We start from the raw sequence: 22,904 nt of genomic DNA, 5'->3' as shown, positions 1-22,904 counted from the left end.
GACAACTAGAATGCCAAAGGTCTGCAAGGCTGTAATTGCTGCAAATGGAGGATTCTTTGATGAAAGCAAAGTTTGAAGGACACAATTATTATTTCAATTAAAAATCATTATTTTTAACCTTGTCAATGACTATTTCCTATTCATTTTGCTGTATTTCCTATTCAAACTCATTTCATGTATGTTTTCATGGAAAACAAGGACATTTCTAAGTGACCCCAAACTTTTGAACGGTAGTGTATTATTATTATTACTATATATTTAAAAAAATCAATACCTAAATAAATAACACCCACACTGTGTGGAATCAAACCCACAACAGCAGGTTCACAGCTGTATTTCTTAACCACTAAACCAGCACATACATGTGAAGTGCCCACTGCGAAAGCCATTTAAAGTAGCCTACTATGGTCTCCTCCCCATTCACAGGTCCTGGTATTTTAGATTTAATTCAGTGAGCTTCAATGCGTATTCCCTCCTATGACTCATAATACTAATACTTTTCATGTGCGCACCTTGCCAACATTTTTTTTTAATTTATTTAATCCTGTCCTAGGTTATGATTTTGTGTATTAGAAGGAACACTTATTATTGAGATACAAAGAGAGAAAGAAAAAATATTTTGATCCACATAGTAAAAAGATGTTTTACTGGTCTTTAACTGCCAACAGCAACAGAAAAATATTTGATTTATCTTAAAACCTGGGTCTGCCCAAAACATTTCCAGTGACACCTGTATCCCTCATTGGATGGTAATAATGTGAGATCAAGCTATTCAGTGTGATGAACACAGCATTTTGAATTAGGTCTTTATGAAGACAAGATAGCATTTTGTGATTTGGATTTGCAGGTGATTAGAAAAACAAAGCACTTCATGTCCAGAGATCACAGAAACGTGCAGAACATCTATAGCTGAAAAACTGTCTGATGTGACCTTTAATGAGGAGATGGTGTGTGGGCACAGTGCCCAAGGACACCAGGGCCAAGAATTTACAGCAGTGTCTAGCACCGACAGTAAAGTGGTCTTGATAAAATTTCACTTTTGTTTTTGGTCCTCTAACCCTGCCTCTCCGTTAGATCCTTGGTGTGTGTGATAGGGCAGGCACTCATCCCTGCTCATACGCCAGGGATTATGTGCAGTGAGTGTGGCAATGACTAACCCTGACTCAACTGTCACTGTATCCACTGTGATGCCAGGAAGAGATAGCATCGCGCCAGCCATTGACTCTAAATGAAGAACACTTGAATTGAAAACAATATATATCAGAAGTGAAGGTCAACCCTCTCCTTAGCCACTCAATTCCATGGCAGCTTCGGTAAGTATCCACACACCAGAATTAGCACATGCTGTACATGCCGAGTTTAGGAGTTAAAAACATTAAAAAATGTTTATTTTGTATCTCCAAGTCTTCCCCACATCACACTTTAGTGTCAGTGAAGAAAGCTATACAGACTACTCATTGGGAGGCTACATTTTAGGGCAGCAGTACTTGTAATGTAAAACAGAGTTCCACAGATCAATTACAGCACAGGTCTACTCAACCAAACAGTTTAGGAAACCCAATAATAGTTTGAATGAATGGCTGTTTAGCTGGATATAAGTTAACTCAAAAATAGCTATAAAGTTAAGGTAAACCGTATTCCACATTGAAAAAAAACGTCTCACGTCTGCAGTGCCTTAGTATTGCACTATATTTAGAAAAACACTCGAGAACTGTATGCATAAAGTTCATACAATCTAGGGTGATCCTCAGACATTATTGTTAGGGTAACTAAGAGCACATTTGCCATTTTTTAATCACGCAATCATTTTCGGTTTCCCATATAGAGGTTATTTAATTACTTTCTGGTTTTCCTTTTTTTAGACACTTTGAATGTGTCAGCGAAAGGCTTTGCAGCTGTGAATAAGGCAATTGGGGTGGAAGAGGTTATAGTACCACTGATTTCTATTGCATTTTCTTCCAGATACTTTTGCAAACTGCTTAGTATGCCTCCTTTGAGGGATGTTGTATATATACACAAACACAGAGTAGCAATTGTAGCACAATGTTGTGTTGTTACAAATTGATTACCTAATACTATTTATAGCATTGTAGAAGACACAAAAGAAAAATGTTCTACAAAGGGGTGTCACTATTTTGTCATGGGTGATAACTTTGATTTGGCAGCTGCCCAAGCTGTTAAATCAAGCATTACTTTGTGCAAAAGTCCAATCAGGTGTGCATCATTGATATCTGGAAGATAAACTAGCAAAATGTGTAGATTTTATAAACCATGATGTTTCTTATAAATAGTACCTGCCATTGGTGTTATGAATTTCATATAATCTTCCAAAAAAATTAAAATAAATAATATAAAACTTATTATTTTTCTTGAGTCAAAACAAATTACCCATTTATAAAAATGGTCTGATACTCTCTGATATGAGTGATACTCTCCATCTACATCAAAAATGCTATACAGTGAGGGAAAAAGTATTTGATCCCCTGCTGATTTTGTACGTTTGCCCACAGACAAAGAAAATATCAGTCTATAATTTTAATGGTAGGTGTATTTTAACAGTGAGAGACAGAATAACAACAAACAAATCTAGAAAAATGCATTTCAAAAAAGTTATAAATTTACATGTTAATGAGGGAAATAAGTATTTGATCCCCTATCAATCAGCAAGATTTCTGGCTCCCAGGGGTCTTTTATACAGGTAACGAGCTGAGATTAGGAGCACTCTCTTAAAAGGAGTGCTCCTAATCTCAGCTCGTTACCTGTATAAAAGACACCTGTTCACAGAAGCAATCAATCAATCAGATTCCAAACTCTCCACCATGGCCAAGACCAAAGAGCTGTCCAAGGATGTCAGGGACAAGATTGTAGACCTACACAAGGCTGGATTGGGCGACAAGACCATCGCCAAGCAGCTTGGTGAGAAGGTGACAACAGTTGGTGCGATTATAATGGAAGAAACACAAAATAACTGTCAGTCTCCCTCGGTCTGGGGCTCCAAGCAAGATCTCACCTCGTGGAGTTTCAATGATCATGAGAACGGTGAGGAATCAGCCCAGAACTACACGGGAGGATCTTGTTAATGATCTCAAGGCAGCTTGGACCATAGTCGCCAAGAAAACAATTGGTAACACACTACGCCGTGAAGGACTGAAATCCTGCAGTGCCCGCAAGGTACCCCTGCTCAAGAATGCACATGTACAGGCCCATCTGAAGTTTGCCAATGAACATCTGAATGATTCAAAGGAGAACTGGGTGAAAGTGTTGTGGTCAGAGCTCTTTGGCATCAACTCAACTCGCCGTGTTTGGAGGAGGAGGAATGACCCCAAGAACACCATCCCCACCGTCAAACACGTAGGTGGAAACATTATGCTTTGGGGGTGTTTTTCTGCTAAGGGGACAGGACAAATGCACCGCATCAAAGGGACGATGGACGGAGCCATGTACCATCAAATCTTGGATGAGAACCTCCTTCCCTCAGCCAGGGTATTGAAAATGGGTCGTGGATGGGTATTTCAGCATGACAATGACCCAAAACACACAGCCAAGGCAACAAAGGAGTGGCTCAAGAAGAAGCACATTAAGGTCCTGGAGTGGCCTAGCCAGTCTCCAGACCTTAATCCCATAGAAAATTTGTGGAGGGAGCTGAAGGTTCGAGTTGCCAAACGTCAGCCTCAAAACCTTAATGACTTGGAGAGGATCTGCAAAGCGGAGTGGGACAAAATCCCTCCTGAGATGTGTGCAAACCTGGTGGCCAACTACAAGAAACGTCTGACCTCTGTGATTGCCAACAAGGGTTTTGCCACCAAGTACTAAGTCGAAGGGGTCAAATACTTATTTCCCTCATTAACATGCAAATCAATTTATAACTTTTTTGAAATGCGTTTTTCTGGATTTTGTTGTTGTTATTCTGTATCTCACTGTTAAAATACACCTACCATTAAAATTATAGACTGATCATTTCTTTGTCAGTGGGCAAACGTACAAAATCAGCATGGGATCAAATACTTTTTTTCCTCACTGTATGCATTCCCTATTAAACACTTTGTGTAGTGGAGCTTTAAAAAACACACACGCACGCACGAACGCCCGTGAACACAAGACTGTGTCACGGTGTGAGAATAAATTAATCAGACAGCAAAAGCAGACTAGGCCAGAAAACCAAGCCAGAAGTCAAACAATAGGCCAAACGCCTTACTGGGTAATTCTGCTCATTTGGCTTTGTTCACTGTGCATTGCTGTGCCCAGACAACTGAGGGCCTACCACTGCAGACACTGGCAAGAGAGAATGGTTGGGAGATATAGAACTGAGGGAATAGATTTCAGAGCGCTTCAGCACTCGGGGACTACAACGGCACTGAAACCTTTTGGGTCCAAGTTGGGTCTTATCGCACATAATGAACTGGAACCAGTTTGGACAATATCAATGCTCACTTTGACTGATGCAGTGTGCTACACATTTGTTCCTGTCTACAATCCAATAGTTATGTTTGTGCAGTGGCAGGGTTCGAAATTCACCATGATACAAAGGCCCGGGGCCTGTAAAAATCGTAGTTTGGCCTGTAGCAACATAGCACCACAGGCCCGAGAAAAATAAAAATGTCTGTTTTCTGTAGTATTATGACATTATAATTGTGTACAGTGAACTCTGGATAATTGCATAGACTTGGGACTATCCTGAAGTTCATGGTTGCATAATGAGAGGCATTGTGTGGGGTCTTCACATATACTGCAACAAAGTTAAATCAACTAAAATGAATGAGAAAAAAGCATGACATTAAATTGTGTGCATATCTATATCTACCTAAAGTCTGGGAGTGCAGATCTGTGATCGATTGATTGATTGCTCAAAAGAACTATTTTTTTTTAAGTTTGACATGCTTTACTGCATTAAAATCTAATTAAATAACTTGAAACAAACTACAGTCAGTGTCACTGTAATGCAGTCTAACATGTTTGCCTGTATAGAGATATTATATTTTGCATGATTTATTGGTATATAACTCCTGACATATGTGGTCAGAACCTGTTGGAACATCAGTAACTCTCAGAATTGCTGTGACTACATTATTTTCAACCTCCACCATTTTTGAGCCTCTAGTCGGATTGGTTATGTCAGTTAGCTATCGTACTCCATTGACAGTGCAAGGATGTGATGCGTCATTTGCCGGCACTTATTTTCCTGCTCCATTCGCACAGATGCGTTGCCGGAAATGTTACATGTGCAATAGTGAAGTGGTGGGCAGGAGGTCAAAAGGCCATGATCTAGATCTATTGCAGTTAAACTGTGAAAGTGGTTTAAAGCACAGAAAATTCAGCAGTTGAACTACAGTAACACTAATTAAATAACATAACCATTAGCATTTAAGTCTTGAAAGTGAATGCACATCGCTATAGAGATTGTTTACAAGTTTAAATGAGTACATGCCAAATAGAGTTTAAATGCAGGTGATGATGGATGGGACCTCTGCTATGAGTAGAATTTGATGATCTAATGTCTGTTATTGGGGGGGAGAAACACTGGGCAACGTACCACTTTATCCGGGCCAGTAAAATCATTAGTTCAGTGGCCTGGGGGGCCAGTACTTAAAAACTTAAATGCAGAACCTGAGAGGGCTGGCTTGGTAACCCTGCGTGCACACTGCCTTCTTGCTCAGCGCTGACGCGCCTGCGCTGAGCCCTGCATTGAGTGTACACTGCCTACTCGCCGGGGGTGGGTCTTATGCCGGCGACAACCAGAAAGTTGAGCGTTTTATTCTATTATTATTATTATTATTATTATTATTATTATTATTATTATTATTATTTCTTGGCAGACGCCCTTATCCAGGGCGACTTACAACATAAGTGCAAACAAAGTTCAAAAATACAGTTAAGTACAAGGCATCAATCATTACAAATTCAATTTAGCTAAAACATAGCAATTCAATATAATACATTTGACAAATTCCAATTTAAAATTTACACAAGTACAGTAAGTGAGGTCCTACATCCTGGATGGTGAAAGCTAAGTGCTGTCAAGATGTAGGGTCACAGTCAAGGGCTACGTACGGGAAAGGGAGCATGGAGGAAAACAATCAAGAACACGAGAAGCATAATAAAAACTGTGAAGTGCTATCTAGCAGGGATAGAGTAAAATGACGACAAACCTAAACGCACAAATGTGTTGCATTCCTGCAAAAAATAAACACTCCTGGAGCTCCATCTTTTCTTGCTCTCCTCAACTTTTATAAACAAAAACATTGTGCACCTCAGTATATAGATTGCGTTCTGTATGTAATGTCAATGTAATAGTGTTTGTGTGTAGATCTACATATAGAGGGGATAAACATTCTCTTGGAAACTAAAATGCTATCACATAATACAATGGTTTAACAGCTCCACTCATTAATTTCACATTGGTCTAACCATCCTATTTGTGCAATAACAGTTAGGGATCAAGCAGAGATGTAGTGTTCATGGTTATAGTTTCCACTGCTACCTGAAAATATAGGGGAAACATCAGTCTACGCAATTATTAATAAGTATTTATTATTTTTGTGACTCCACTACTAAAAATGTATTAAAAAGGTGATTCCCAACAATCTCCGAAACATTCTTCCATGCATCCATTTTTAGAATTATATCTCTATCATAAATAATGGGGAAACCGGACACCGCGATAAGCTTCTTGTCCATGTTTTAAGCTAGTGAGTAGAACATAGAAGGTACTTCCGGATGCAGAGCACATCTGCCTGCCATTGGTAGTTGCTGATCTCCGTCACTATGCGCTCGTTGCTAATTAGCATAAAGTTGAACATTGCTCAACTGTCGCTGCCGCCGGCAGATTTTGTCTCTGAGTGTAGCCCCGCCCCCTGTCGCCGGCTCTCATTGGAAATGAATGGGAGCATGTCACTCTGTAGCGCTAGCGAGTGAGCAGTGTGCATGCACCTTTTGTGCGCAGAAGGTATGCTGGCTGGATGTAACACACTGTTTTGAATCCCATTATAGAAGCTCTGTGCTTTGATATTCATAAGCAAATATTTGATTGTGTTTAGAAGGTCAAAGTTACCTTACCTGAGCACATCTTATAACAAGCATAATAGAAAGCACAATAATAGTGCACTCTGAACATGTCTTTGAGGGAGGAGTCAAGGTTCATTTCAGAAGACTGCAGAGTCAAAGATGCACACAACTAGACCAGAACAGCCAAGAGCTCCAACAAACTGTGAAACACTGGTTAAGCCAATACGTTTTAGAAAGCAGATCAGAAAAGCAAAAATCAACCAACTGCTCTATAACATGGTAATTATATTTTAATTTGCAAGAACATTCCAGTCTATTCAGCAGACTATTTTTATTTGTTACTGCCATCGAATATAAATTATGAAGACAATTTGTGGATAAAACAAATCCAATTCTTATTTTTTTCTTTGCAGTGCAAACCTTTATTTCTTGCATCTCCATAACCAAACTGGGCATTGTAATACTTTTCTTTAAGCCGGATAGCAGTGATTAGAGTCTGGCTTATACAAATAAACTAGTACAAAAATTGTAACATTAACCTTTATGAGAGTGGACCCAATTGAAGGCCGGTTCATATTACAAATGTGGGTTAAACCAGTTCGGTTTAGTGATGACAGCAGTTCAATGGGCAAATTAAGACTCCCAGGATGAAGAAACAGCAGAAATACTGTGGTCCTAGAGAAGTGGATTTGAAGGACCTTAGATTCAGTGAAAAGGTGTTACCTGCCCGGCTCCATCTCCATTGACCATGGCTGGCGGTGGGGGGGCCAGAAGGGGGATGTCACTGCTGATCAGCTGGTTGGACTCCAGAGGGGGAGTGTGGTCCGCCATGGCATCTGACACTCACAGGTGGGTTCTCTCTCCCAGCTCCTACAACAGCAACCACAGTCAACCATCAGTAGAGGACTAGCAGCACAGCCACGTTCACACACCAGCATTCATCGCTTCAACCCCCCTCAAAGCATCTTCCCAAAGCAAGGTACAGAGAAACAGCTGATCACGTTTCTTAACAGGGTCATCATATACCAATCAACAAGCCTGGGCCATGAAGTCCCCCAGGAGGTTTTCAATGGTCAGCCATCAAGAATACATTTATAAAGACTTGGAGGAAACTTAATTCTGATCAATTAAACAGCAAGTTTAGAGATGACTGGGAAACGAACACTGGGATACAGTTCTTTAAGAGGTTTATCCCATTCCTGAGAAAATGTGGTCATAAAATATAACCGACTTGCAATATAGCTTGGAAACAATCAAAACTTTCCTTCATAACCCCTGAAAATCTTCAAAGGCATAAAATGACTTGAACAAAGCAGCTCCAGAGTTAGCACCGGCGTGACATCATGGCCTTTTTCTAGATCTCTGAATTCTGGTCCATAGAATCAGCTGGACAGTACATGATACTACTTATAGAATAACCTGAGAACCTATGGAATTTCAGTTCCCCTTTAAGTTTTAGCATAATTTTTACAGTTGAGTTTTTTGGATCATTCTCTTTCAGTAAGATGACGATTGGAGTAATATGTTTCACAACACAGGGTGAACACTCAAACAGCTTCCATAACCTTGTATATTAACACAACTTATTCCCTGCTCTGTTTGATTATGTCAACTTAAATTACAATTGAGTTATAGGCTGCGTCAGAGGGCTGGGCCTCCGGTAACCATGGCGATAGCATGGAGATGGGGTAACGTGTCAATTCGAGTGTGTGGTGCAAATGCTACAAGGGTCTGCAGAGCCACCTCTGTACACACACTCAAGCAATTAACACTTAAGTATCCCCACAAATGCAATATCTATTTAATTCATGCACTAAATGTAGACATTATCTATGATAAGTCAATTTGTGACAGTTCAATGCACCACACATTGATCGCAAGTTTCTAATATGCCCATTATCATTATACAAGGTTTAGTCTGTTATCCTTAATGATGATAATTAATAAACTCACAAGAAGCTAATAGGACAGCATTTTACATAAGGGATGATCAAATTACTCTCATTCATTTGCAGGCTTTCTACCAATAGTAGACAGCATCCGTATATTGATATTATTGTACCTGTAAAATTATTTGCTTACGTGAACTGAAAGCAAACTGATTCATTAAATGTTCATGTGACTTCATTGATAAATGCTAATGCACAAAGTCAGAATTCTAGTGTATAATTAAATACATGTACTTTGTCTTGCATAATTGCACAAGAAAACAAAAGATACAAATAGCATATTCCTTCTTTTTCATCTATAAGTTATTAGATAATCTGTGATGCGAAGTAAAAAATAGCAAAATGGCCAGGATCCTTCCATGATATGTGGCTTTTTTATTCCAATGTGTGAAAATATTCAGAATCTTGTATGTATTAATACTCCTACTACTACGATCAAAGTACAAAAAAAAAAATCGTGCACCGTAGTGACACACTGTAAGGATGTCCAGGTGGTCAATGTAGCCTAGCTGAAATGGCAAAAAAACTATTTTAACAAAAAAACTAAAAAACTAACAAACAAAACCCTATTTTACACGAAATAATCCTTTGTGGAAATAGAATCACTATAATCACTTCTCAGCACACTCAAGATCATTCCTTGTCACCCGCTATCTCTCTCAGAATGAGCTCTGTGCTGAGCTTTTATGCATTTTCAGCCTATAGCTCCTCCAATTCAGGTATACCATTACTAAAATGGCATAGGTAAACATTATAAGTAAGGATAAAAAATAACTCATGTATATTCGATTATACCACACCTGCATTCATAAAGATCAAACAATGCATACTAAAACATTCCTGGGACAAAAATCCATATACAGTTAGGTCCATAAATATTTGGACAGTGACACAATTGTCATCATTTTGGCTCTGTACGCCACCACAATGGAATTGAAAGGAAAATCAAGTTGTGCTTTAAAGCAAAACTGAAGGCAAAACACCCCAAGAACAAGCAGGAACTAAAGACAGCTGCAGTACAGGCCTGCCAGAGCATCACCAGGGAAAAACCCAGCATCTGGTGAGGTCTATGGGTTCCAGACTTCAGGCATTCATTGACTGCAAAGGATTTGCCACCAAATAGTGAAACTCACAATTTAATTCATGATTATTTTAGTTTGTCCAATTACTTTTCAGCCCATAAAATTGGGGGGACCACATATAAAGAATGGGTGCAATTCCTACACCGTTCCCCCAATTTGGACGTAACTACCAAATTAAAGATTAAAGTCTACACTTAAAGCACATTGTTTCCTTTCAAATCCATTGTGGTGGCGTAGAGAGCCAAAATGATGACAATTGTCAGTGTCCAGATATTTATGGACTTAACTGTATATTGACATATGAAATTCTATTCTATACATTTAACCCTCTGTTCTTTTACTGCGCGTTCCTATCCCGCCCTTTAAACAGTGACTGTTATTCACGCTAATAACATCTGTCATAGCCAGCTGACTGTGTCCAGGCTCTCGGTTAAACACAAACAAGTTTTAACACTTCGAAATAAATTAAAGAAATTAAGCAATACTATTTGAATGCCTGTGTGCACCCAGTCATTAAAGCACTCGTTCGTTCCTTTTCCTGATTGTATACTGTCCAGTACAAAATGAAACAATCCAAGTAAATGTGCATTTTAAACCATTTCCCTGATCTTTCTCCCTTTTGGGTTCCCGATCATACTTTAACAAGGTATATTTTCACAATAACAAAGATTAACAAAAGTTATGTTGTTAACTGCTGTGCAGTCTCCATTTATATGCATGCAGTGCTGATCAATAAGCATCATCAGAAAGTCTGTGATTAGGAAAGGGGAACATTTCTCCTTCACACACACTAATGTAAAATGATAATGATTAAAATGCATTGTGAACGCCATAACAATGATCTAATCTAGAGAGTATTTGAGATATTAAATTGAAACATTTATAAATAACCTTAATTAAAATAGAAAATTACCACTTTTCAACTTTCCAAGCAGGTAATTTAATCAGCTTTTCCACTTTCAGAAGTAACTAATGGAGCTACCATGGAGCAGGCATACACTCACACACCTGCATGTAATAGCTTGGTTTTTGTCTGAAGCAGGTTGTGCATTTATACAATATTTCAGCATTTCCACTGCTAGGAGGGCTTTATTTTATATGTTAATGCTCTGCAATGGATGTTTTCTCCATTAGGATACAATCTGGTTGTATTTGCTGTCAGCAAAAATAACACAATCATCCCATAAAGTTCCAGATGGTAGACTCAGAGGTCCTCCTTTAAGCGAATGTTTTACTACAATACCAAATGTTTCCTGCCCCACAAGCACAACTGATGTAGTTACACTTTACATGTGTTTCTGTACAATATTGTACCTACCAGTTGTCCTAATTATAAGAAACTGTGGAAGAAAAAATGCGTTTAATTTATATAGATACATTTATTTTAAAATATCCATGTCGGCACTTCAAAGCTACTTAAAAATCATATCTAAACATACTGTACTTTATCCTGGGGTTCATCAAGCAAACAGGCTATGAAGATATTAGCTCCAGATATTGTGAAGATCACATTCTAGACTGATTCAACGTTGCATTCTCAGCAAGTGTGGGAATCGCTTATGCTTGTGTTTCAACTCCTTTGCTTTCCTCAGATACTGTATTCCATGTTTGTTGAAAATGAAGAGGACAATTAATTAAAAGCACAAGACGACCCTTATCATAAGTCTACTGCCAAAAACAGACAAATTTAAAACTATTCCAAGCTTAATTTTCACAAATGTTGCAGGTCTAAAGATGCATTCCCATTCAGACTTCTGGGTTTTCGTTTCCCAGTACGGTGCCTCATGTGCTCGTTATGGTTGAGGTCATTCCCTTAAACTTTCAACTGTTCAAACTGAGCACTCAATGTCATTCAATGTGGGTCAGGTGCTCAGAAATGATAAAAATTGATATGCTCCAATAAATATATTTTCCACCAGCAGGATTTTCAAAGTTTCCCGTTTCCAAGTAAATGAGCTCACCCCCATTTCCTGAGACGTAATTGTAAAACCTGATAAACATAGCAAGAGATTAGCTGTGGGAGAAAGCACTTAAGATTTTCATTTTTCACAAACAGTTTTGGAGGAATCTATTTAGGAGATTGCCTTAAAGTGCCTTTTCAAATCATCCTGCAGGTATAGAAATACTCTTGTGGCCTTGGATAAGTCACAAAAATGTTCCAGTTTAACTACTGTGGCTAATTCCACCATCAGTTGAAGACCAAGACTTTCCCTTGCATGTGGTGCATCCATTTCACAGTGTCTTCCTGAAGGAAGAGTCATGGGTTATTTTCCGCCCCCCATTTCTTTGTCAGTATATATCCCAAACACACACCTCCCCGTTGTTGAAAATGTTGTTCCTGGGTCAGCGAACACAAACAAGGCAAAGCAGGCTGCGATAAGCAGTCAGAGTGCCAGGGCCAGCAACGCCAGTAATGGGAACACCAGCCTTTTTCGTGTGGTGGGACCCTGACAGTGCCGGGTCAGAAGTATTTATACTGAACGCTTATGCTGACTATGGGTTGAATAGTATATCAAACGCTATTGATTAAGATTAGTTAGGTAGCAGTCTGTTTAAAACTACCTTTGGGGAGGGATGATTAACTTAAATAAGCTTCAAGGAAGGTATGGGGGAGATCTACATTTCCTCACAAATAAATTTCACTTAACGTAAGCTTTCTTACATTCACAGGTTCACTTATTTCAAAAGAATAAGCAGCTATTTTGCTGTTGTTTGGTTCCTTGAACCATTTTCTTCATATGGCTTTGCTGTTTCTATGGTGTGTTCGTTTCTTTCTTTTGTGAACAGATGTTTTTTATTTAAAGAAATAAATAAAGATAAAGCACGTTTTCATACAACTTGTTTTAACCCCCCCTTTCTGTTAACCACCAAGTAGTGAGAAGGTATGTGATTATGGGTCCAAAACGTAACCTGCAATATCTTGACAGAATACCAGAGTAAACTAAATCTTACAGATCGTATGGAGCGACCAGACTTTTATCAAGATCATGCCAAGATACAGGAGTGTCAGAGCCAAGCCAAGCAGGGATAGATCGCAAAACAAAAGTAGTGATAAAAAGCTTAAAATTTGGTAAGGCCAAGCCCCCCAGAGATTTGTCATACGCGGCCGTTTCCCTTTCCATATGAATTTAGAGATTTTAGTATGGAGTCTGTCCCAATATCGTGATGGGGGAGGGAGAGGGATCATAGAGCTAAAAAAGTGAATTCGAGGAAGCACATTAATCTTAACCATGGAAATGCGAGCTCGAAGTGAATTAGGAAAGCACATCCATCTATTTAAATCTGCATCCATGTTGGTAAAGTTATTTGCTGTGATGCGGTGTAATGAACAATAGATCTCAACTCCAAGGTATTTGAAGTGTTTGACTATTGGAACAGTGATGGGCAAGACCATTCTCTCCATTTCAGAATTTAAGGGCATTAGTACAGATTTGGACCAGTTGATCTTATACCCCGACAGAGCACTAAAGTCATCAAATAGAGTTAGCAAATAGGGGAGGGATTGGGGGACATTGTCCACGTATAGCAATATATCATCATTATAGAGTGATATGCTTTGTTGCGTGTTATTAACAGATAAAGGGGTCGAAATGGTTGATTGGTGGATGGACTGAGCGAACGGTTCAAGGGATAAAGCAAACGAGAGGTGAATGTGTGCAGCCCTGTCGAGTACCCCTAGAAATAGCAAATTAAGAAGAACATTTAACACCCGCCAATACCATGGCAGAGGGATTTGCATATAAAACTTTAAACATGTTAATAAAATTTGATCCCAAACCCATGTAATCCAAAACCGACCACAGATATTTCCACTCAAGTCGATAAAAGGCCTTCTCAGCGTCCAGTGAAAGAACAGCACACTAGGAGAGACAATGTCAGTGGCCGCATGTAAAATATGAAGGAGGCGACGAATATTATCAGCAGCAAGGCGGGTTTTAATAAAGCCTGTCTGATCGTGGTGTACTAACTTGGTCATATGTGTCAAGCCGACGTGACAACACTTTAGCGTACAACTTAGCATCCGCACCCATCAAAGACCAAGGACAGTGTGTTTGTTTCTTAATATACATTCCTTTTTTACTTGCCTCCTGACTGGTTCTCTGTAAATCCTATATACTTGTCCTGAGGGCTCATAAAGCAGTATTCCATGGACTATGCATATATGCATATGAATTAAAAAAATAGAAAAGCACAATCCAAACCTAGAATACTGTCATGGAAGGTCTATTGCAGGGTACAAAACATGAAACATTGATAATGGATGAGGAAGAAAAAAAGAAAAGTCATTAACATGAAGACGCTTATCATCATTAAGAATTGAAATCTTCGTCACAGAAATTATGCCTTATTCCCCTCAGAACCTTTTATTTCTTCTTCAACACCGCCCAGTAGTACGCCTGTTAGCTAAATGATGTAGCCTACTTTGTACTCTCTAATCTCTCCAATTTAAAAACTTTACAATGGTTTCTAACGGAGGAGACCAAGCCTGAGCCTGATAGACCCAAGTCAAAAGGCCAGGACGGCTTCAACTCAAACTGCAAAACAAGCTGAAGGGCTCAGCTGAGGCAGAAAGTGACACACTTACATGCACACACGCACATTACTTCTGCAGTAGGACTACTCCTGTTGCAGTGTTAATATCCCTCGACCATCTGAAGCGACTTCCTTTAGCGTCTGAAGGCAAAATCAATTGCATTTCAATCGGCATACAGTGACTCGCTAAACACATTCTCATGATTTAGGTTACATTTTGCACCTTTGCCTGTTGGAGCAATTATTGCACTAAATTTTAGACTCAGGTTACCTCTCATTTGAGAGATACAGGTTAGTCAACCTTTAGATGGTATCCCTTCATTTACACCCAGCAGAGACTGCAACACAAACTTCACAGGTTTAAATCCCTAACCGAAAGAAAGGCTCTGGCTCTCAAGTAAAACAGCAATAGAGATTTGAATCTTGGCTACAGCACAGTGGTAATAATAAGGACCCCTGTGGATCTTCAATTCCAACTCTCAATCAGTTAGGCTTTAATTGGAGTGGTGGCTTGATTAGACCAATGCTAAAGTGCTTCCCCCTGTAAGGAGGACAATCTACACTCCCCTAAGTGCTGGGTTTCAGATCTCTCACTCTTTGAAGGAAAGCGTTTCATTGACTGGTGTCTACAATGGCAGCTACACTCAGAAAAAACTGGGCATGTGAAACATAGAGGCACTTCAAACAGTGGAAATCCAACCCATGTTAACATTGCTAATTGGTAACTAGTAACTAGAGAGCAACAATTTATTCAACAAGGACATTTCCTTTGCATGGAAGAAAGACAAATTCAGGAGGATGTCATTCTAAGATTTAAAATCCTCTAATAAATCATCTAAGCAAAATCAGATGCAAGAGGATTTGGTAGCCAATAGGTCGTTTTACTGTAGGGTGCTCATATGACTCTATAGTCACCAGAATACACTGACACAGATTTCTTGCCTTTAAATCAAAAATACACTATCTTTAAATATCAATGAAAGTAAGCATTGGACATTTTCTAAAATAACTATTGTCAATTTCTACAGAGCAATAATAATAGTACATAATGGCTTGGAATATACTTGAATTGTGAAGTACTCATTTGGATTATCCTGTGATGTAAAGTCACTATTTAATCTTCTGTTAATTCATAATAAAATGTCAAACTTAATGCAGTCTTCATCAAATAAGTAAAACTGATTAGCCGTTCACTCAGTCTGATGGTGGCAGGAATACTGAACAGCTAATCAGTATTACGCATTTATCGCCTCAATTATAATCTTAGCAGAGGTGTGATGTTAAATATGCATGTTAATGTCTTCCCAACTTTTAACTAAAAGTGTATCAATGTTTCCTGGTTACTATGCAGTCCTATCATCAAGCACATGCACTTGAGGACCTAGGAGTTACCCAGCCTTCAAATTAGCAGGAAGGGACTTGTTTGTGATCTTTTTGCACGCTTGTGAGTTGCCCAAGTGTAAGAGTTTTGAGCTACAAAGCTTTCATAACTTCTAGGTCAGAGGGCTCACAGATGTTTCTTTTACACTTGCTCCCAGTGGTTACACATCAAATTGCTTCATCTGAAACCCCTGTGGCTCACAAAGGCAAGCTTATGCGAGTGACATTTGTATTACTGAGTGTAATTCAGTGTAATCAGTGGTGCTGTTTTGGGAAAATGAACAAATGAATCAGCGTGTGCAAGTGTGATGTTGCAGGTGCAGCAGGCAGATCTGATCTTCAGACACAAATGCCACTGAGCAACAGACAGCCTTGAGCCCGATACTGACTGTTCATTAGAATTTCTCCAAGGTGCAACTATACTTCATGCACCAAGGAATAACAATGGGATTTCAAATGATAGATGGTGTTGTGCTTGTGACACAAAAGATTTTGAAGCACTGTTTTTTAGGGAGAAAACCTCAAATTCCCAATAGTAGCTCCAGTGGTAGCCTATAACCCATGTCTTGCCATTTATTTGTGAACATCTACAGAATACTCAATGCTCACTCCTGCTTCTGAAGGTCCAATGCTATTTTTTTAATGCTCCCTGCTTTGCTTCTCTCATGCTACTCTTCTGTTTCTTACTCTACACTAGCTCTCTATCACTGCTTTAAATGTAAGACCCTGGTCTATATAAAGCGTCAATATTAAGCTTGCTGTACTCTCCAATGTAATCTCCTTCTACTAATAGAACCCAAGTACTTAAATAAATTAGAGACATTATTTTTAGGCTGCTAACTCAAATATTCCAAATGACATTTGGAACAGGGAATTTGCCAACTGACTAGAAGACAGCAAATGTCATACCACAAGAGAGGGGACAAAACTGAGCCAGGAAATTACAGACCAATCAGTCTCACCTGCATCACCTGTAAAATGTTGGAAAAAATGATCAGACAGAAAATAGAGGAGCATCTTAATGAAAACCATATTCTTGGAGATAGTCAACTTGGGTTTAGATGAGGCAGATCATGTCTTACAAAGTTGTTTTGAACATGCAACTGCATGTGGATCATGTGAAAGCATATCATATGATATACTTAGATTTTCAAAAAGCTTTTGATAAGGTTCCACACCAAAGACTGATCCTCAAATTGGAAGCTGTAGGCATTCAGGGTAATGTAAGTGGATGGATTATGAACTGGTTGATGTATAGGAAACAGAGGGTGTCGATTAGAGTTGCCTCTAACTGGAGTGAGGTTGTTAATGGAGTTCCACAGGGATCAGTACTAGGGTCTTTGCTGTTTCTAATCTATATTAATGATCTGGACTCTGCGATAGTTAGCAAACTTGTCAAATTTGCAGATGATACTAAAATACTGTAGGTGGCTCAGCAGATACTATGTCGGCAGCACAGGTTATTCAAAGGGACTTGGATAATATTCAGTTGTGGGCTGACACCTGGCAGATGAAATTCAACGTGGACAAGTGCAAGGTATTACATGCAGGTAGCAAAAATGTCCACTATAATTGCACTATGGGAGGAATAGAACTAGATGAAGTAACGCATGAGAATGACCTAGGAGTCTATGTAGACTCCTCACTTTCTCCATCCAAACAATGTGGGGAAGCAATAAAAATGGCAAGCAGAATGCTAGGGTATATTGTCAAAAGTATAGAATTTAAAACAAGGGCAGTAATGTTAAGACTGTACAATGCACTAGTTAGAGCTCATCTGGAATACTGTGTACAGTTCTGGGCTCCACACTTCAAGAAAGATATCGCTGCTCTAGAGGCAGTTCAGAGGAGAGCAACCAGACTTATTCCAGGTTTGAAGGGAATTTCCTACTTAGAGAGACTGAGGGAACTGAACCTTTTCACCCTGGAACAGAGGAGACTACGTGGGGACTTGATCCAAGTCTTCAAAATCATGAAGGGCATCGACTACATCAAAACAGAGGAGCTTTTCCAGATCAGCAGGGACACACAGACCCGGGGACACGAATGGATATCTGGCCTCAATATATAGCTGTTCTATGGTTAATACAGCATACCTAGCAGAATTATGTAAATCTTGACAGGTTTGTTCCCTGCAGAATTGACTGCTGTTCAAAAGTTGAAAAGTAAATTATGAAAAATCAAAATGACAAATTAAACACATCCGTTATCATTAATAATAATCATTTCTTAGAAACAGCCTTAAAAGACTTGCAACTATGTTATGCTGCCTACATAAAAAGTAGTTTATTTTATTAAAAAAAAAAAAAAAAAAAAAAAAAGATATAGAGCAAAAGCTTTTTTAATAAATATATTTAGGGATCTGACTACCGTTTGATTTGGCAATTGCTTAAACTTAAGTCAATGTGTTGTTCAGTGCAACTGGATGCACATCTGAAACACTACACAAAAAATGAATGTAATGATTTGGAAAAACCAGGGAATTGCCTGAAAATAGATTCTGCTAAAAATGTACTGTTTATTTCTGAATCCACCTCATTTCCCAACCTTTCTGTGGGAGAGAGTGGGCCCACTTACTCTGACAACGGGTTATCAAGCACATTTGTGCTGAAAAAACTGTGCTGCACAGCCATGCACCCCACGAGATGAGAACACAAGTTTATTGCCACTTACAATTTCCATTGACAAGGACAAGAAATCCAAGTCTCCTGTTAGCATAGAGCACAATATCACAAGCCCCATTTCATTACATAATACAGTTAATACATAATACAGTTAAGTAAAGGCCAAGAAAAACTGTGAATCAAGTTCCTGTTCGACAGCTTCAGCCTTCCTGTTAATACTTTATTTACTTCAACAGTACAAATGCAGTTCCACAGCACTAGATTGCCCTGCTTAAGGAACAACATATTTCCTTCCACCAAACATCTTTGAATTGATGGTCTCATCTATCCATCGGATCATTTCCGCCTATTACAAAAATGACTAGACACATTCTACTTCCTACTTATCTCAAATGAAAGACACATAGAGTGATCTTTTTTTTTTTTTCCTTCCCCTGTGCTTGAATTGCAGTGATGGGTATTTTAGCATAGACGGCTGATGAGTGGTATAAAACTAAAAGTAATTAAGAATTTCTGGCTGATCAAGTCAAACTGGAAACAATCATCTCTAAGACATAATGTTACCTGCCTATTCAACCCAGCATGATTAACATTCTTCTGCACCAAGACATATAATTCAGGAATCTTACCTTCATTTTAGTTTCATTCAAAACGTTGTGGAGGTTCAATTCTCTGCTGAAATCTCAAAAGACAGGAATAGGAACCCACATCCTATTTAAACTGTAGCCACGTTAGCAAACAAAATGACGTATTTCTTTAGAACTGCTAGGCTTCAAGATTAGAATTAAAAGTGATGATTACTTTCTTTGACAAGATATATAATCTCCCCGCCCCTTTTGTTTCTTATTTTTAAAAGTTTTAAACAGAATAAAAACCCATCTAGTTCTTTGTTCTGTATTTGGGGAAAATCCACTTGATTTGCAGTGAAACCTAAGAAAATCGAATGATGACAGATGGAAATTCTCAATGACATAACATCTGAGATTAAAATGGATTTTAGTTATTTTAAAAATAGTTTTTACTTACTAAAACCATGTCAGTGCCATCAACGTTTACAGGGGACTACATTATTATTCACACCCTACTGTGTGAGTGAGGCTCAACTGTATTTTACAGGTGGGATTTTACCAAGTAAAAAATTATTAATTTTAAATGTTAAGTCTGACCGATTTGGAAAACATATCCTTACATTACTCACAGTCCACAGACATTCAAATGACAAATGTTCTAGCCTACACAGAAAGTGACACAGAACATTTTATGGGGGTATTTAGAAGTAGAGAAATGTTGCAGTCATTTTACGAATCCATTTATTAAATATTTATTATGATTATGTAGAAAACCTAAGTGATGATGTGGCAGTAAGGGTGTGAATACAACTTAAGTTCCCTTACAACTTTCCACTCACTAAGTTGAAACTTGAAATGTCTGCACTGTTCCCAGGCATTCACCCATTTATAAATGAACCACAGCTGAGTATCTTGCATTTTAGAAGACATTGGATATGTTAATGATCATATTGAAAGGTCATATAGTAGTGGCACAGGTATTTTTATTTACAGGTATCCTATTTGCACATCAATTTCAATCAGGTGGAATAAGTTGCAGATTTTACAAGTTGTACAGTTGAAGCAGAAAAGCAAGTGTGCATCATTATTTTAAATACAATTATACAGATCTGCCCCTTGTGCTGGGTCACAGGAGAACCTACACTGAGCTGAGCTATGCAATGGGTGTCTTCTTGCATGGTTTTTCTTTGACTTAGACAGAGAATTGCCCTCTTCTCGAACACTTTATATAGCCTACTGTCTGACAGGTCTAGTTTAGGTTTACCTGAAGGACAACTTTCACCATTATCATGTTGGTATTACTGATGGCGCTCGGGGCTTCTGTTAGGAAGATCACTCTGAGCTACACAAAAGAGGTGCACACTAGTGTGGGGGAGTTCATAGAAATGTATTGAACTGCAGGTAGCAGTATGGACCACAGAAATCCTTTCAAAGCACTGACCCGAGTAGGTTGTGCGCATGACAGATCCTCAGACAGGAAAAGTTCTGACATGTAAAGAAATGAACTCTGTGGGTCCAGCCGGCAGCACAAGCGCTGACAAAGACCCAAAGCCTGATAAATGTCTAGAGAACATCCAAGGGTGATCAGGAGAGACCAGGGAACTGAAGTCAGCTAGAGAGTGGCTGCGGACCACATTCAAACAAATGTTGAGTGAGTGAGCAAAGCAATCATTTTGTTTTTGCCATGTTCAGCATAATGATAAAATATTTCTCCCAGTCTACAGCTCACTTCGAGGAAGCTACCAGCTTTCTGTAACAGTTTACATCAGCTGATCTGTCTGGAAAGCAATACATCTTAATGTAATTACAAAATAGGAAATTTTCATAATCAGAACTCAAATGTTGATAATAGACATTAAAAATAATACTCAAGTGCATTTTACCCCAATAAGATAGATTATTTACACATAGCATCGTTCAATTTGGCTCAAATACAGCATGTGTGTGGGTTACAACGATCTAGAGTGTTATTGCCTAAAGAATACGATTATTTTATCTTTTCAGCGATGTTTTTTATATAATGGACAGAGGATCTGGCTTATGAAGGTGTTGCCTTTACCAATCACAATACGTTTCTTTCTATAAACCATAATTTAAGAGTTGTTAAAGCATCAATGGATTATAATCAGATATATGTCCCAGATTTTCCACTCTTGAAATCTGGTACACCTAGTCTAGGTAAGATTCAGAGTCTGCTCTCAGATCAACTTGCTGCTGAGGGACATTGTCATCTTTCTTTCTGACAAAGTTAAAACACTAAAAGTGGCGAGATATATTATAAAAATCGGCTCAACACTAAAAAGCCAGCCAGTCAAACAATTTTTCATTCACATTAGTGTAAGGAAAAATGCAATTGCTGAAGCTGGGCAAATTCCACCATGATAAATTCCACAGTTTAAAGTCGACTCACCAAATGTTCTTGGGTATTGTCCTAATTCAGAGAAGGTAAACGCAGATGGCTGAGCAAAGGTGGGGTCCCTGGTATCAATAGGAACAGAAGGTTGATAAGGACACAGCATATCAAAAGCTATTGATAAGGACGAGTAAGGAGACAGTCTGTCTCTGTTGGGAGGGATGAGTTAATCAATGCTGAGAAAGGTATGGGTGGGGGGAACGGGTGAGCGGTTACCCTGGAATGTGGGAGAGCGGGGTGAGGGCTCCATTGTCACTTGGTATGCTAATAGGCAGCTGCCATTGGATACTCTGGTGGGTGGGGTGGTCACTCTGGAAGTTGGAGTTGGACAGGGGTTCAACTCATAAAAGCTGACCTGTCCATAAAGTCTTTGTATTAGTTTTGCCTTGCTGTACCCGGTATACTTGTATACCATGAACTATATTCCGGACTCTGTAATAAATCACATTGAACCTGAACTGTCTTAGTTCCAGTCACTGCTACAGGAGGATCCATTTTCTTACATTAGTATAAAAGAGCCAATATCACAGAAGAACAACTAAAAACTAATTTAAAAACTAGAAGTGCTTCAGTTTAGAACTATTGCTCACATCCAGCCCTGAAATGGCAACAGTCATAAAAAACAGATGATGTCACAAGGCAAGGAAAAGACAGATGCAGGGCAGATGTAGTATGTTCACCATTAATATACATTTTTCAAAGTATTACAAATTACAGTCAATACAATAAGTGCTAAATACAATAAGTCCTTATAGATTTAGACTAAAATGCCTCAAATAAAAGCCAAGAACAAAACAGAGTAGACCAAACAGATGGTTTATGAATTCATCAATTGAAAACAATTAGGCTACATGATAAAAGTGATTTTTCTTTTTACAGGAACTGGGACAGAGGTATAAACTCTAAAGCTTATCCAAACTCTGTGTTGTTGGTTGGAAGCGAGTGTTGAAGGGTGTCCCATTGAGCGCTTTTCCGCTCCTTCTCATACCCGACTCCCTCGGGCTCATGTGTTACTAGTACAAAGTGCCGGTATAAAAGTAAGCAGAACAAATTAAATATTTGTCATACTTTTTTATATATTGTAGTAAATGCCTGCTAAAAAAAACTCCACTAGAATGATTGCAATAAGACAGAAAGATAAATGTATTAATGTCACAGAGAATTTCCAGTTTCTGTTTTTTAAAATATAGAATAAAATGTCTTGGGTGGGAAAAAATGTGTTAACAAAATAATTTCACAGTTTTGGCACAGCGGTTCAGAGCTAGGCTATGTTTGTCAGACACCTTGAAATACGGTCAAGATTCTATCTCCCGGATTTAGAAAAAATGCCACTCAAATGTCTATGAATTCCC

The 22,904-nt window shown here is 38.7% G+C and overlaps 1 protein-coding gene across 2 annotated transcripts in view; it reads right to left on the bottom strand.

Moving 5' to 3' along the window:
• Positions 1-22,904, bottom strand: part of fndc3a (fibronectin type III domain containing 3A) — a 133,992-nt gene that overhangs the window by 94,402 nt on the left and 16,686 nt on the right. Inside the window, exon 2 of one of the 2 annotated variants that reach the window (XM_066699917.1) lies at positions 7,726-7,872. In XM_066699917.1, coding sequence (XP_066556014.1) covers positions 7,726-7,833 — 108 coding nt within the window. In that variant the 5' untranslated portion in view covers positions 7,834-7,872. Of the gene's footprint in view, positions 1-7,725; positions 7,873-22,904 lie in introns of those variants that run through there. The other variant, XM_066699916.1, reaches the window with a different exon arrangement.

This window comes from Amia ocellicauda, chromosome 3 (assembly GCF_036373705.1).
Source record: "Amia ocellicauda isolate fAmiCal2 chromosome 3, fAmiCal2.hap1, whole genome shotgun sequence".
Classification (NCBI taxonomy): domain Eukaryota; kingdom Metazoa; phylum Chordata; class Actinopteri; order Amiiformes; family Amiidae; genus Amia; species Amia ocellicauda.
The sequence above is the reverse complement of the archived record's forward strand: the minus strand, read 5'-3'. Positions and strand labels throughout refer to the sequence as shown.